This window comes from Mixophyes fleayi (assembly GCF_038048845.1).
Source record: "Mixophyes fleayi isolate aMixFle1 chromosome 12 unlocalized genomic scaffold, aMixFle1.hap1 SUPER_12_unloc_2, whole genome shotgun sequence".
NCBI classification, from domain to species: Eukaryota; Metazoa; Chordata; class Amphibia; order Anura; family Limnodynastidae; genus Mixophyes; species Mixophyes fleayi.
Window position 1 is genome coordinate 988,948 of NW_027445896.1, and position 13,041 is coordinate 1,001,988.

At 41.5% G+C, this 13,041-nt stretch overlaps 1 protein-coding gene across 3 annotated transcripts in view; it reads right to left on the reverse strand.

Annotated features, from left to right (window-relative positions):
• Positions 1–12,578, reverse strand: part of LOC142112083 (SLAM family member 5-like) — a 346,313-nt gene extending 333,735 nt beyond the window's left edge. Inside the window, exon 1 of one of the 3 annotated variants that reach the window (XM_075193929.1) lies at positions 12,297–12,578. In XM_075193929.1, coding sequence (XP_075050030.1) covers positions 12,297–12,360 — 64 coding nt within the window. In that variant the 5' untranslated portion in view covers positions 12,361–12,578. The remainder of the gene's footprint in view (positions 1–12,296) is intronic. The other 2 variants (XM_075193926.1, XM_075193927.1) reach the window with 2 other exon arrangements.
• Positions 12,579–13,041: the final 463 nt, after the last annotated feature.

Sequence of the window (13,041 nt, forward strand, 5' to 3'; positions counted from 1 at the left end):
CAGGCCCCTAGTTAGATCAAGAGCCTGAAAAATTTGCAATTTTGACTTGTCAAGCACATGTTACATTGCAGGCGAGTTCATTTAACATGCAGTAAACGATTGAAAGTTGTGAGTAGGGTGGTCGCATATGCACTCTGCATTGCAGAGTAAAAGTTAAGCTGTTAAGAATTAACGTTCTATATGCCAAAGCAGCTAGTATTTCCCTGCTTGTAAAGTTAAAAAAAGAAATTTCCTTTTTACCGCCTAGGTTGCACTCACCGGGCGTATCATACTCAAAATCACTCTGCGCAGAACCAGGAGATACGGCCGTGAATGCAGCCCTGTTCTGTGAGCCTGCGAGCGCAAAGGACACTTACTGCAGCCACTTACTGCATACCAAACTCAAGCCCATGCAGCCACGTCTGAATCCAGCTTTGTGCGTCTGTGTTTTCTCCCGTATCTCTTGCTCCAGCTACAGGGCTAGTCTAAGTCCTGAGCAGTAGTGATGACAGTCTGATATGCATGCTATAACATGTGTTTGGAATCAGGAACAACTGTAAAAATGTATTTTATGCTCAGTAGACATTAACAACATCCTAATACATGTATATATTGGAAAAAAATAAATAAAAAACTTTTTTTTACTGTTTTAACATTAATGCCTATATTATGTCAGGTAACAATAACGCAAGATTTATTTATTTCCCTGTGTGTTCTTTTGCAAATTTATAATCCACAGTATTGGACATATCTTGCTTCATCCGAGTAGTAGAGCACAGCAGACCTGCCCCCGCTTTCAAAAGTGCACGTGGCTTGAGGTCCGCGCCTTGCTGAATCCAGGATAACACAAAGCCTTAATACTGAAACACGGGTTACGCTCAGAATACGTACCGCGATGAATCAGGTCCATCGTCTCTATCTTCTTGGGCAGCCTGACTTTTGGACGATGGTATTGGTTGACTTCGGGATGAACCTTGGTGTAACCTGTGTACTTAAAACTTGTATTACACACATACTTGCCAACTCTCCCGAAATGTCCGGGGGATCTCCCAAAATCCGGGTAGGTCTCCTGGACTTCCGGGAGAGCTGACAATTCTCCCGCATCTGCCCACTTCCTAGTGAAGTGGGCAGATTTCAAGCCTCCATAATGCGATTCTACAGGAATCGCATCATTGTGGCCCACCCCCGCGGTAAAATGACGCGCTTGCGTCATTACGTCACAGGAGGCGGGGTCAAAATGACACGATTTGCGGAGCCCTGCCCCCTCACGCCCACCTCCACACCAGGCTCCCGGAGATCAAAGGTTGGCAACTATGATTACACATGACGTTATTACATAAATCAGCCTGGTAAAAGATGTCCACATTTAGCACACTATATGACATTATCTTTATAAAACACACATTTAAAATAAAAATGAACTCACCAGCCTGTTGCTGAGGGGGCACATCAGTGTTCTGGAAATTTAGGCCCTCGATGAGCCCTGGGGGGCAAGCTCTCAGGGCAGTATCTACCGTAGCGTCTCCTCCTGTGGGTGCTGCAGCCTCTCTCCTCCAAAATGTCATCCTCAAGTCTTCTTTTTAGGGGCTTTTATTTGTTTCGCCAGATTCATTAAATGCTTACCACCGATGATAGACCACGTTTTTGCATGGAGAAGCCTATATAGCTGTTGTACTTGCACCAAAGCAACGCCTGTTCTCTTCTTGCCATCTCAGGACGGAGATAACGGCTAAAAATCATTATTTGAATGAAATCTGCTTGTTTTAAAACATTTTTATTTTTACTTTTTCATTTTTTATTTTTTTTTTAAATCTACTTTTAAAAACTTTATTTGAAATTGGCTCACACATATGCACATCTGCAAAGATTAGCCGTTTACAGCTCCCTGCCAGTATTGCCGGGGCAGCTGCGTATCGCTGAGGTACCCTGGCGACATTTTGTTAAATTAGCAGCCATGAAAAAAATTTAAAATTGATTTATAGGCCCCTAAGTCCCGGACGCTGAAACAAATCTCTGGCCCCACCCCCTGCTGTGAGAGGAAGAAATTGACAGCACGTGAATCTCATGGCCACGCCCCCATGATGGAGCCACCTCCCCGACAGCTTGATGCCAATGCTGGCAAGTATGACCTAACTTTATACCATTCAAGCTTGTGATGCACCAGTCTCCGTATACAGCCCCCAAAAAGGGGTGTGGTCTTTTTTAAAAAAAAATAATAATAAAAAAAATTAGTGTGGCTTGTTGCATCATGTGACTGCAGGACAGCCGATAAATATTACATTAATATTAAAGGAATCCAGTAGCAGAGTTATGGTTTTAGTGAAATCTATTAAATTAGCCGTTTTATACTTGTTGGCCAACCAGCACTTTGGCCAGCGGCGTTTTTTTCTCTAAACTTTATTTAAAGAGGAAACAACTGGAGAAGTACAAACAATATATTGAACATAAGCGTGTTAATATAGAAAGGCACAAATTCTCTTTTCTTTTTTTTACACTAGTAAAAATGTATATCTAATGCATTTGACATGCATTCTTAATCACAAATTTAGTAGTGTTAATAAGATCATTGTAGGCATTGCGGATGTGTTTACCTGTGGTAAATGGCAAAAAAGTAGAACAAGATGCATTTTAAAAAACCGCTTAACGCCAGTGGTTCCTAATGTTAGAACACATTATATGGGTTTTATTAGCGTTTAAAAAATAATAATAAAAAAAAAAACGACTTACCTTAGTAGCTTCCTGCTGAACTTGCAATATGTAGTGGCCCTGGGGCCACATACGGCCCTCCAAGCTTTCAGCGGTGGCCCCAGCTCCTTCCTGCTTTACACCCATACTTGCCAACTCTTCCTGAATGTCAGGAAGACTCCCTGAAATAGGGGTGATCTCCCTCACTCCCTGAAGTGTCTGGCATTCTCGCTGATGCTGAGACAGTACAAGACGTGGTTGGCTTCGCCATCTGTGGCATGATGACACAGTCCAGAAATTGTGTCCTATGTCCATGTATTGATGCCTATGGAGGTGGCCATTTTCATGGAGACCAAGATTTAATCAAAGACTGACAGCAGGGCAATCTCCCAGTTCTCGCCCCCGCAATAATTGCTGGGGGGTGGGGCCTATTGACGCAAATATTGCTTCATCGTAGCCCCCTACTGTAATTGGCCAATATTGTGACAATCATTTAGGGGGCGGGGTCTAAATGATGCGATTCGTCAAGCCCGGCCCCGCACGCCCACCTCCCCTGGAATCATCCTGTAGCCAACGAGGAAAAGTTGGCAAGTATGTTTATACCGTGTCTGTCCTTTTCTCCACCTCTTAGCCCCTAGCTTAACCCACAATCTCAAATCTTATTGAAAGTCGGGGCAGCAGGCGAATCTTTGCAGATCGTAAAACAGAGAATAAGACTGAACTTGATCCTATTCTTTGCCAATGTCCTTATTGCATGACAGCTTCAGCCTTGTGTAACTTCCACCACACCACACATTGAGGCCCTACAATGACACCAGCACCTCTGAGGTCAGAGGTGGAGGTTTGTGCAATTGTACCACATGGTCACTCTTCCCCCTTCTTCTGCGGGAAAGAGCTGGGTGATTCCGTGATCTGTTATTTCCGAGAACAGACATTCTGAATCATGGGGCACATTAAAAGCGACAAGCACAACAGATTAACGTACGAATACCTCTTTGCAGAATTGTCATTTGCGTGTTCCAGCCTTATACCAAGCTTTCAAAAGTTGATTGAAATTCTGGCCATCCACAAGTCACATTCAATTTGCTGGTTATAGCTTGTAAACTAATTGTACTTATATTAAAATTCCTGATATGTTATTAAAGATTTGTGTCTCTTTATTTGAGTCGATGCTTCATTTTAATTTATTTCTGATATACTTTCGACCCTTAAGTGATATTATGTTGCCCATCCCTGATGTAGGTAGTGAAGGAATTACGTTGAGACAAGTTCCTACAAGCTGCAAATACCTTCTCTGCAGTCACAAAAACAAACTACTTTCCAGTTCTCATATAACCTGAATTCTCTGTGCATCAAGTCCCTGCTTTTTTTTTGCTACAGATATTCACTATTTATTCAAAGCTGACCATACCTTGCTACAATCCTGTTTGTCCAATCTAACCACACACACAAGCAACCAATAGGAGTTGGGGGAGACCCAGTCATTTCATACTCAAGGCTGATTAGTTATCAACCACCTATTAATTTTCATCTTCTATTTATATAGCGCCACTAATTCTGCAGCGCTGTACAGAGAACTCATTCACATCAGTCCCTGCCCCATTGGAGCTTACAACCTAAATTCCCTAACACACACAGACCAAGAGAGACGAAGGGCAATTTAATAGCAGCCAATTAACCTACTAGTATGTTTTTGGAGTGTGGGAGTTAACCGGAGCACCTGGAGGAAACCCACGCAAACTCCACACAGATAAGGCCATGGTCGGGAATCAAACTCATGACCCCAGTGCTGTGAGGCAGGTGTGCTAACCACTGAGCCATTGTGCTGTCCCATCATGTGCTATACTATCTCAGCTCTTAAACCTCACCATTCCAGGTTTACTCATATTAATTAAAAACATAATTTTCCCCATTTCCCTCTACTCACATATTAATTTAGTAAAGCTCAGTGAATAAGACATACATGGTAAGAATTGCATCATACAGACAGACAAAAGGGAGCTTTATTGTGGAGCTGTTCAATACTGAAATAAGAAAATTGCTCCGGACAAATCCTGGGAGTGTCCAGGATAAGAGCAGATGGTGATTATTACCCTCAGCACACATGCAGTAGTGACGCTAAGCTGCTGTCAGGTTATAGAGTAGGAGCAGATACTAAGAATTACATTTTGCATACACAGGATAAGCTCTGCAGCTAGTTGCTCATATTTAGCCGGTACCAGGAATTGCACTCAGCACAAAAAGTGCAGTTGTCCATGAATACAGACTGTCACCAGGTACTGAGAATTACATACAGAAAAAGGAGAAGTGAGGATAAAGATTAACTACATATCAGCTTTGTACATACAGGTGTTTTTAAGGTATTCGCAGTTTGTTCCCAACAAGTGCCGGCATGTACAGAGAGATGCTTTGTGTGCACGTTAAAATAAAAAAAAGGAAATTAGTAGTAGAACTCTGTTGTAAATATATAATAAAGAAAATAAAATAATTGTATGTCGTTTGGCTGCTTGAGGCATTTTCACTTGTTTTTGTATCAATAGACACGATACCCAAGACTGTGTTTAGTGTTAATTAGAGATGCTCACTGACCCCCCTGAACTGGTTTTGGATCTGGATTAGCTTTGTGTTTTGGCAAAACCGCCCTCGTGTGTTTTGGTTTTGGATTTTTTAGAAAAAATCCTAAAATATGCTGAAATCACATAATTTTGCTCTTTTTTTTGTTCCTACATTATTATTAACCTCAATAACACTATTTCTAAGTCATTTGCAGTCAATTTTGACCACCTCACAGGTCACAATATTATTTTCATACACTTTTCGGACAAATACTGCAGCGACCTGGCTGGATGGTAAGCGACAGAGCAATGACACCAACACACGGCAGTTCCTAGCACATCTAGGACACATTGGCACACAGCAGTGGCAGAAAAGATAAATGGGGGTCCGCCCACCCTCCGTGATGTTGGATCTTTAAAAGGAATTCAAAAACTCGCGAGATCCGAGATCCGACAACGTCACGATGACATTTTCAATTCCGAGGGTGCGCTACTCGGATCTGCTAAGTTCGGGTGTGTTCGGTTCTCGAGGAACCGAGCCTGAGCATCTCTAGTGTTAATGCTATCATAGGCATTGTAAGTGAATATACCCCAAAGTAGTAATTGTGCACCACACAAGATCAAGTCACCATAGTCAAAACCCCTTATCCCAATATTATTATTATTATATTTTATTTTATTTATAAAGCCTCACAAAGGGTCTGCAGCGCTGCACAGTGTGCATTAGAACAAACTACAAATAACACATAATAGAATTGCACATTACACAAAGAGCGTAAGGGAACTGGAGGAGTAGAACATAGAGGGAGAGCATAGGAGGGATGGGTACAATTCAGTGAGCATACCCAGGAGAGTGGGCATGAGACACAGTCCTAGAGACACTGAGGATTCTGGCTCCCAGCCGTCCCGATTTTAGGGCTCTATCCCACCCTGGGATAGGCTTGTCCCAAGGGTGGGAATGTTGTTGGAAGGGAGATTAATAATGGGCAGCCTAGTGCTGTTTTACGGCGCAAGGAAGCCCCCATTGTGACGTGTCTACGCCCACTGTCCCACTGCCAGGGACTGACCTTTTGGGAGCTATGCCATAGTTGCCTACTTTCCCTGAATGTCCGGGAGACTCCCGAATTTTTGGGCGTACTCTCAGACTACCGGGAGAGCAGGGCAACATCCCGAAGCCTGCCCTCTTCGTTGGTGAAATGGGTGGGCACGAGGATAGACACAGCATCCTGCCCCCGCCCTCTGCTGTGATAGGCCGATATTGGTAATGTTTGACAGGGGGTGGGGCCTAACAACGCAATTTGCGTGGCCACGACACCATGACGGAGCTCCCTGATGCCAAAGTTGGTAAGTAATATTGGATTGAAGATTGGACAGAGGGAGCATTTCAAGGGTCAGGAGGGTACTGTAGGCAGGAAAACGGAAGGAAAGAGGGCACTGCTCGTAAGAGCTTACAATCTAGAGGGGCGGGAGGACAGACACAAAGAGGATGACACTAAGTGGGGAAGTAACTTTGGGGGTTGCCGATTAGGAGGAATTAGGAGGAGAGCTGGTAGTAATTAGGGCTTTTACTTTGAGAAAGTAGCAAAAAAGAAAATACAAATAACATAAATCCATTGTGCTTCCTCTGCCTAGATCAGTGTTGGCTAACCTGTGACATGCCAGGTTTTGTGAAACTACAAGTCCCAGCATACCCTTCCAGCAATAAGCTGCAATATATTGGCAAAGCATGCTGGGACTTGTAGTTTCACAACACCTGGAGTGTCACAGGTTAGCCAACACTGGTCTATATGATCACACAGCCCTAAGGAGACATTCAGAAAGTCTTGTGATTGTAGAAGAGACAAAGAAAACATTCTGATTGGTGGATGTTTAGGAATGAATACCAAGCATTTGAAATTCCTGGAAAAAACAGGAAATGTGTTTACGCAACTCAGTTGTGGCCAAGGGAAGCACATTCTTCACATACTTAATCCTAAAATAGCATGAACATTGTATTAGGAGGGGCAAGCTAAAGAAATTTATATTCAAACATATTTCAGCATTTCTAAATTTGTCAGACTTCCCGAAAAATAAAAGCAAAAAAAGTTTAGATTTAGCGAATAAAACAATTCTGGGTTTTTTGGGTGTAGTTCCTTATATTAGAATATTCAAGTGATAAATAAAACAAATGGTCCTTGTCTGTGTAGGGGAGTTTTTGCACTGTAATAAATTAACTTATGTATACAAAGTTAACTTCTTTTTTCTTTTTCTAAATATCTTGAAATAAAAAGCTATATTATATATAATCATTTATTTATATAACACCATCAATTCCGCAGCGCTGTACAGAGAATATTTGTCAATCACATCAGTCCCTGCACCACTGGAGCTTACAGTCTAAATTCCCTGACAGAGAGACCCAGAGAGAGAAAGAGAGAGAGAGAGAGAGAGAGAGAGAGAGAGAGAGAGAGAGAGGGGATAAAGACACACAAAGACAGAAAGACAGAGACAGAGAGAGAGAGAAAGAGACAGAGAGGGACAGAGAGGCAGAGAGAGATAGAGAGATAAAGACACACAAAGAAAAAGACAGAAACAGAGAGAGAGACAGAGAGAGAGAAATAGACAGAGAGAGTGACAGAGAGAGAGACAGAGAGATAAAGACACACAAAGACAGAGAGAGACAGAAACAGAGAGACACAGAGAGACACAGAGACAAAAAGAGACTGAGAAACTAGAGTTAACTTTGTCAGCAGCCAATAAAGCTACTAGTATCTTTTTAGAATGTGGGAGGAAACCGGAGCACCCGGAGGAAACCCACGCAAACACGGGGAGAACATACAAACTCCTCACAGATAAGGTCATGCTCAGGAATTGAACTGGTGTGTGTGTGTATATATATATATATATATATATATATATATTTTTTGTTTATGATCTGTCATATGAACCTCTCCCCTTTTTCCGTTGCTGGGCGTTTTTCTGCTTCTAGTAAAATTTAAGATTTGCATAAAATTTACCTCTTTATCCTGTGAGAAATGGTACAGTGTGACAAATGAAATCATTTAAAATCACCCTTCTCTGAGCGTGTTCTGGTTATCTCACAGTCTGTTGGTCACTCTGCGTTGCGTTTAATTATTTGAATACAAGGAGTACCGGTTAACGGGGGATGGAATATATCTTGCTGCCACAATAATAATGATGGTTTCTACTATGTATATCATTCCCAGAATAAATATTTATTTTATAACTCACACCATACCGTATGGCATAATACATACAAGTACCGCCCCTTCAGATACAAGCACCGCCTCCACCATGTGGTATAATATAAACAGGCATGATACCTTGACTTATTTCATCAGCGCCCAGTATTACCAGCTTAAATTTTTAATGTTTTAACCTGGACTCAGCTGATGGTAAATGCTAGTTTTATATAATGTAATTGATCCCAGGTTAAATCATGGATAGGAAACACTAAAGCAAATGTTAGCATGTACAATCATGGCCAAAGGTTTTGAGAATGACACAAATATTAATTTTCACAAAGTCTGCTGCCTCAGTTTTTATGATGGAAATTTGCATATAGTCCAGAATGTCATGAAGAGTGATCAGATGAATTGAAATTAATTTAAAAGTCCCTCTTTGCCATGACAATGAACTTTCTCCCAGAAACAACATTTCCACTGCATTTCAGCCCTGCCACAAAAGGACCAGCTGACATCAGGTCAGTGATTCTCTCGTTAAAACAAGTGAGAGTGTTGAGGAGGACAAGGCTGGAGATCACTCTGTCATGCTGATTGAGTTAGAATAACAGACTGGAAGCTTTAAAAGGAGGCTGGTGTTTGAAATCATTGTTCTTCCTCTGTTAACCATGGTTACTGCAAGGAAACACGTGCAGTCATCATTGCTTTGCACAAAAAGGGCTTCACATGCTAGGATATTGCTGCTAGTAAAATTGCACATAAATCAACCATATATCAGATCATCAAGAACTTGGAGGGAAGTTCAATAGTTATAAAGAAGGCCTCAGGGGGCCCAAGAAAGTTTAGCGAGCGCCAGAACAGTCTCCTAAAGTTGATTCAGCTGCGGGATTGGGGCACCACTAGTGCAGAGCTTGCTCAGGAAGGGCAGCAGGCAGATGTGAGTGCATCTGCATGCACAGTGAGGTGAAGACTTTTGGAGAATGACCTGGTGTCAAGGCCAGCAAAAAAGCCACTTCTCTCTAGGAAAAACATCAGGGACAGACTGATATTCTGCAAAAGATACAGGGATTGGACTGCTGAGGACTGGGGTTAAGTCATTTTATCTGATGAATCCCCTTTCAGCTTGTTTGGAGAATCTGAAAAAACGCTTGTCCAGAGAAGGAAGGGTGAGCGCTACCATCAGTCCTGTGTCATTCCAACAGTAGAGCATCCGGAAACCATTCATGTGTGGAGTTGCTTCTCAGTCAAGGGAGTGGGCTCACTCACAATTTTGCTTAAGAACACAGCCATGAATAAGGAAAGGTACCAAAACATCCTCCGAGAGCAACTTCTCCCAACCAACCAAGAACAGTTTGGTGATGAACAATGCCTTTCCCAGCATGATTGGAGCACTTTGCCATAAGACAAAAATGATAACTAAGTGGCTCGGGGATCAAAACATCGAAATTCTGGGCTCATGGCCAGGAAACTCCCCAGACCTTAATCCCATTGAGAACTTGTGGTCAATCTTCAAGAACCTCAAATACCCACAAATTCTGACAAAGCATTGATTAGACAAGAATGGGCGGCCATCAGTCAGTATGTGGCCCAGAAGTTGATTGACAGCATGTCAGGGCGAATTGCAGAGGTCTTCAAAAAAAAGGGTCAACACAGCAAATATTGACTCTTTGTATAAACTAACTGTAATTGTCAATAAAAGCCTTTGACACAAATGAAATGCTTGTAATGTTACTTCAGCATACCATAGTAACATCTGACAAAAAGGTCTAACAACACTGAAGCAGCAAACTTTGTGAAAACCAATACTTGTGTCATTCTCAAAACTTTTGGCCATGACTGTACTGTGTAATATGTATAAACACATCTGAGGCTAATCTATTGCTTTGAACTGATGGATATATTGCAGAAACTATGTAACAAGTTGCAGCCCATCTAAGCATTTTTTAACATGTTCCTACAAAACGCCTGTTGGTTGCTTTCCATGAAAAGTTTTTTTAAATGCAGTCCCATTATAAGTAAATAAGGAAACCCATAAAGTGCGGGAAAATTCATTTGCAGGAAGGAAAAGGTTTAGTGTCCTCCCTGGAAGCAGTGAAGATCGAGTAAATTCGCCATTCCCCACCCCTCTAATTTATTTAAATAAATAATCTCATCACACAAATTGAAATGTCAAGAGTGCGGCCAGGGACCTAATCCTCACTTAGCACGGAGATCCATTGATCTGCCCCACTCCACCCACTGGCTGGCCCAACCTGAACCCTTGCAAAGGTCACCCTCTTAATCATCATCATCATCATCATCTATTTATATAGCACCAGCAGATTCCGCAGCGGTATACAATATACAGCGCCAGCAAAATCCATGCGCTAGCCTTGAACGTTAAATGAAACCGCACAAAAAGTAGCGGTTGAATGTCACAAAAGAACAGTTGCTTTGCGGTCTTGTACTTTTGTAGTTAATGAATGACCTTTAATCATTTTATAAAGTTACTACAAACCCTGGAAGGCCAGAGGCCTGCCTGCTACCCAAACACCACTTGTATAGCTCAGGAGCTTCATCAAACAGGCGGCTATAAACAGCAGAAACGAGATCCCAGCTTAGGTAACCACATGAGGAGAAATAATGTAATTCGGTAACCCAGGGTGTGCCCAGCCATCCTACTGCCTGCGGAGACCACTGAAATGAACTCCGCTGCATCCTTTATATACAAACTACCATAAACATTTCTACAGGAGTGTGTATAGAACACAAGAGTGTGCATTACAACACAATAGCTCCCCGCTATTCAATACCGTGATTTTTTTATACAGCATAAAAATTTCCAAGGTAGCATGGTGGCTCAGTGGTTAGCACTTCTGCCTCACAGCACTGGGGTCAATCCCTGTCCTTATCTGTGTGGAGTTTGTGTGTTCTCTCTGTATTTTTTTGTTTTTTTCCCCACATTCTAAAATACATACTGGTAGTTTTATTAGCTGATGACAAAATTAACACTAGTTGTGTTTGTGTGTGTTAGGGAATTTAGACTGTAAGCCCCAATGGGGCAGGGACTGATGTGAATGGCAAATATTCTTTGTACAGCGCTGCGGACTTGGTGGCGCTACATAAATAAATGATGATGAATTTAAAATTCTCTCCATTGTCTCATTTTACACACATTGGGCCTGAGTCAGGAGAGCTAAGGGAAAAGAATGGAATGTTGCATTGGAGGGGGAGGTAAATTTAAAATGTGGGGATAGATTTATAGTTGGGGTAGGGCATGTCCTAGATCAACTTTAAATCTCAGTGTAAAAATAAAGCTATCAAGTATTTGTGTGCTGGATGAAAAAACAGCCAGGATTTATCTTATGTGCAAAATAATAAATTAATTTGCACCCCTTGCATTGTAAAATGGCTTTGTCCAGGATCAAACTTACTCCTTTTTTTGCCTTACTTTCTTTAATGACCCAGGTCCACCTGTACACTCTGGGGAATAATCTTATACAACACTGAATGGAACGTACATATCTAAACCAACATCACGTGATATACAGAGACCTGGACACTCTCTTGTAGGTTATTTATTGTGACAATAAAAAAAAACAAAAAACAGCTGTCACCGCAATTTATCAAGAAAATATTTCCGAAGCAGCCGAGCAGAAAAAAAATAATATTTATAACAAGAATAATATTAATGATTTTAATCTGTTATCGCAGGCTTGTCGCTGCCTAGAGTAGTGACAGTAGCCCTTTAATGTATAGCAACAAAAAAAAACCATAGCAGGAATAGAATGAAAAGCTTCCCCTTGATAAATCTACCCCTATAGGTGATAAAGAGTTTCCAAACCATCCTACAATTTCTTTCCTACTATTAACATGATGAGAATTAAGCTTGTACATTAATTACCAGTATACGTACCTTCTGAAATAAGGAGATTTGTTGCTAGAAGAATAGACAGGACTTCTGCAACGAGCCCCAGCATGTTATGACTCTGCTTTACCAAGTTCTCCCAGCTGAATTCAGTTTATAAATAGTTTGTGGAAGACTCCAAACGTTTTGGTGATGTTATCCAAAATATTAGGACTGTGCAGGACAAAGAGATCCTGTTAACCCATCACAGATTGCATCTACTGCTGCTCACTTCTGTTGTGTTATCTTCTGCGTCTGTGTATGGGTGGGGCTCTTGCTGCTGTCAGCCTTCTGAGTTAGCATCTGTCCAGACGACAGGGAGGGGAAACTATGCAATAAAATAAAAATATTATACTCTCTGTATTTTTTTTTTCTAATGAGATATATTGGTTTTTTTTATAATTATATTTAATTTGGCTTTTACAAGTTTCTGAAGATATTCAAGAGGTGGTTTGATGATTGATTAAAAGGTCTTAATGGCTAATAACGCTTCCTTCACTTAACCTCTTCTATACCTTTAACTACTCAAAATAATTGACACAAGACCTGAGTGTGGCAAATTAAAGAACTTTTATTTGAATATGGTTCTGTAGAAGGAGCAGTGAGTAAGACTTCCGCCAGGCAATCAATAAGTCCCGGCATCAACCAAGGGACAACCGCCAAAAAATGGGGACTCTCACCCCGGGCACATATATCTACCTTCCCAAGCACTACTAAGACCGCAACCCCTCTATGTTAAAGAAAAGCAGTCATA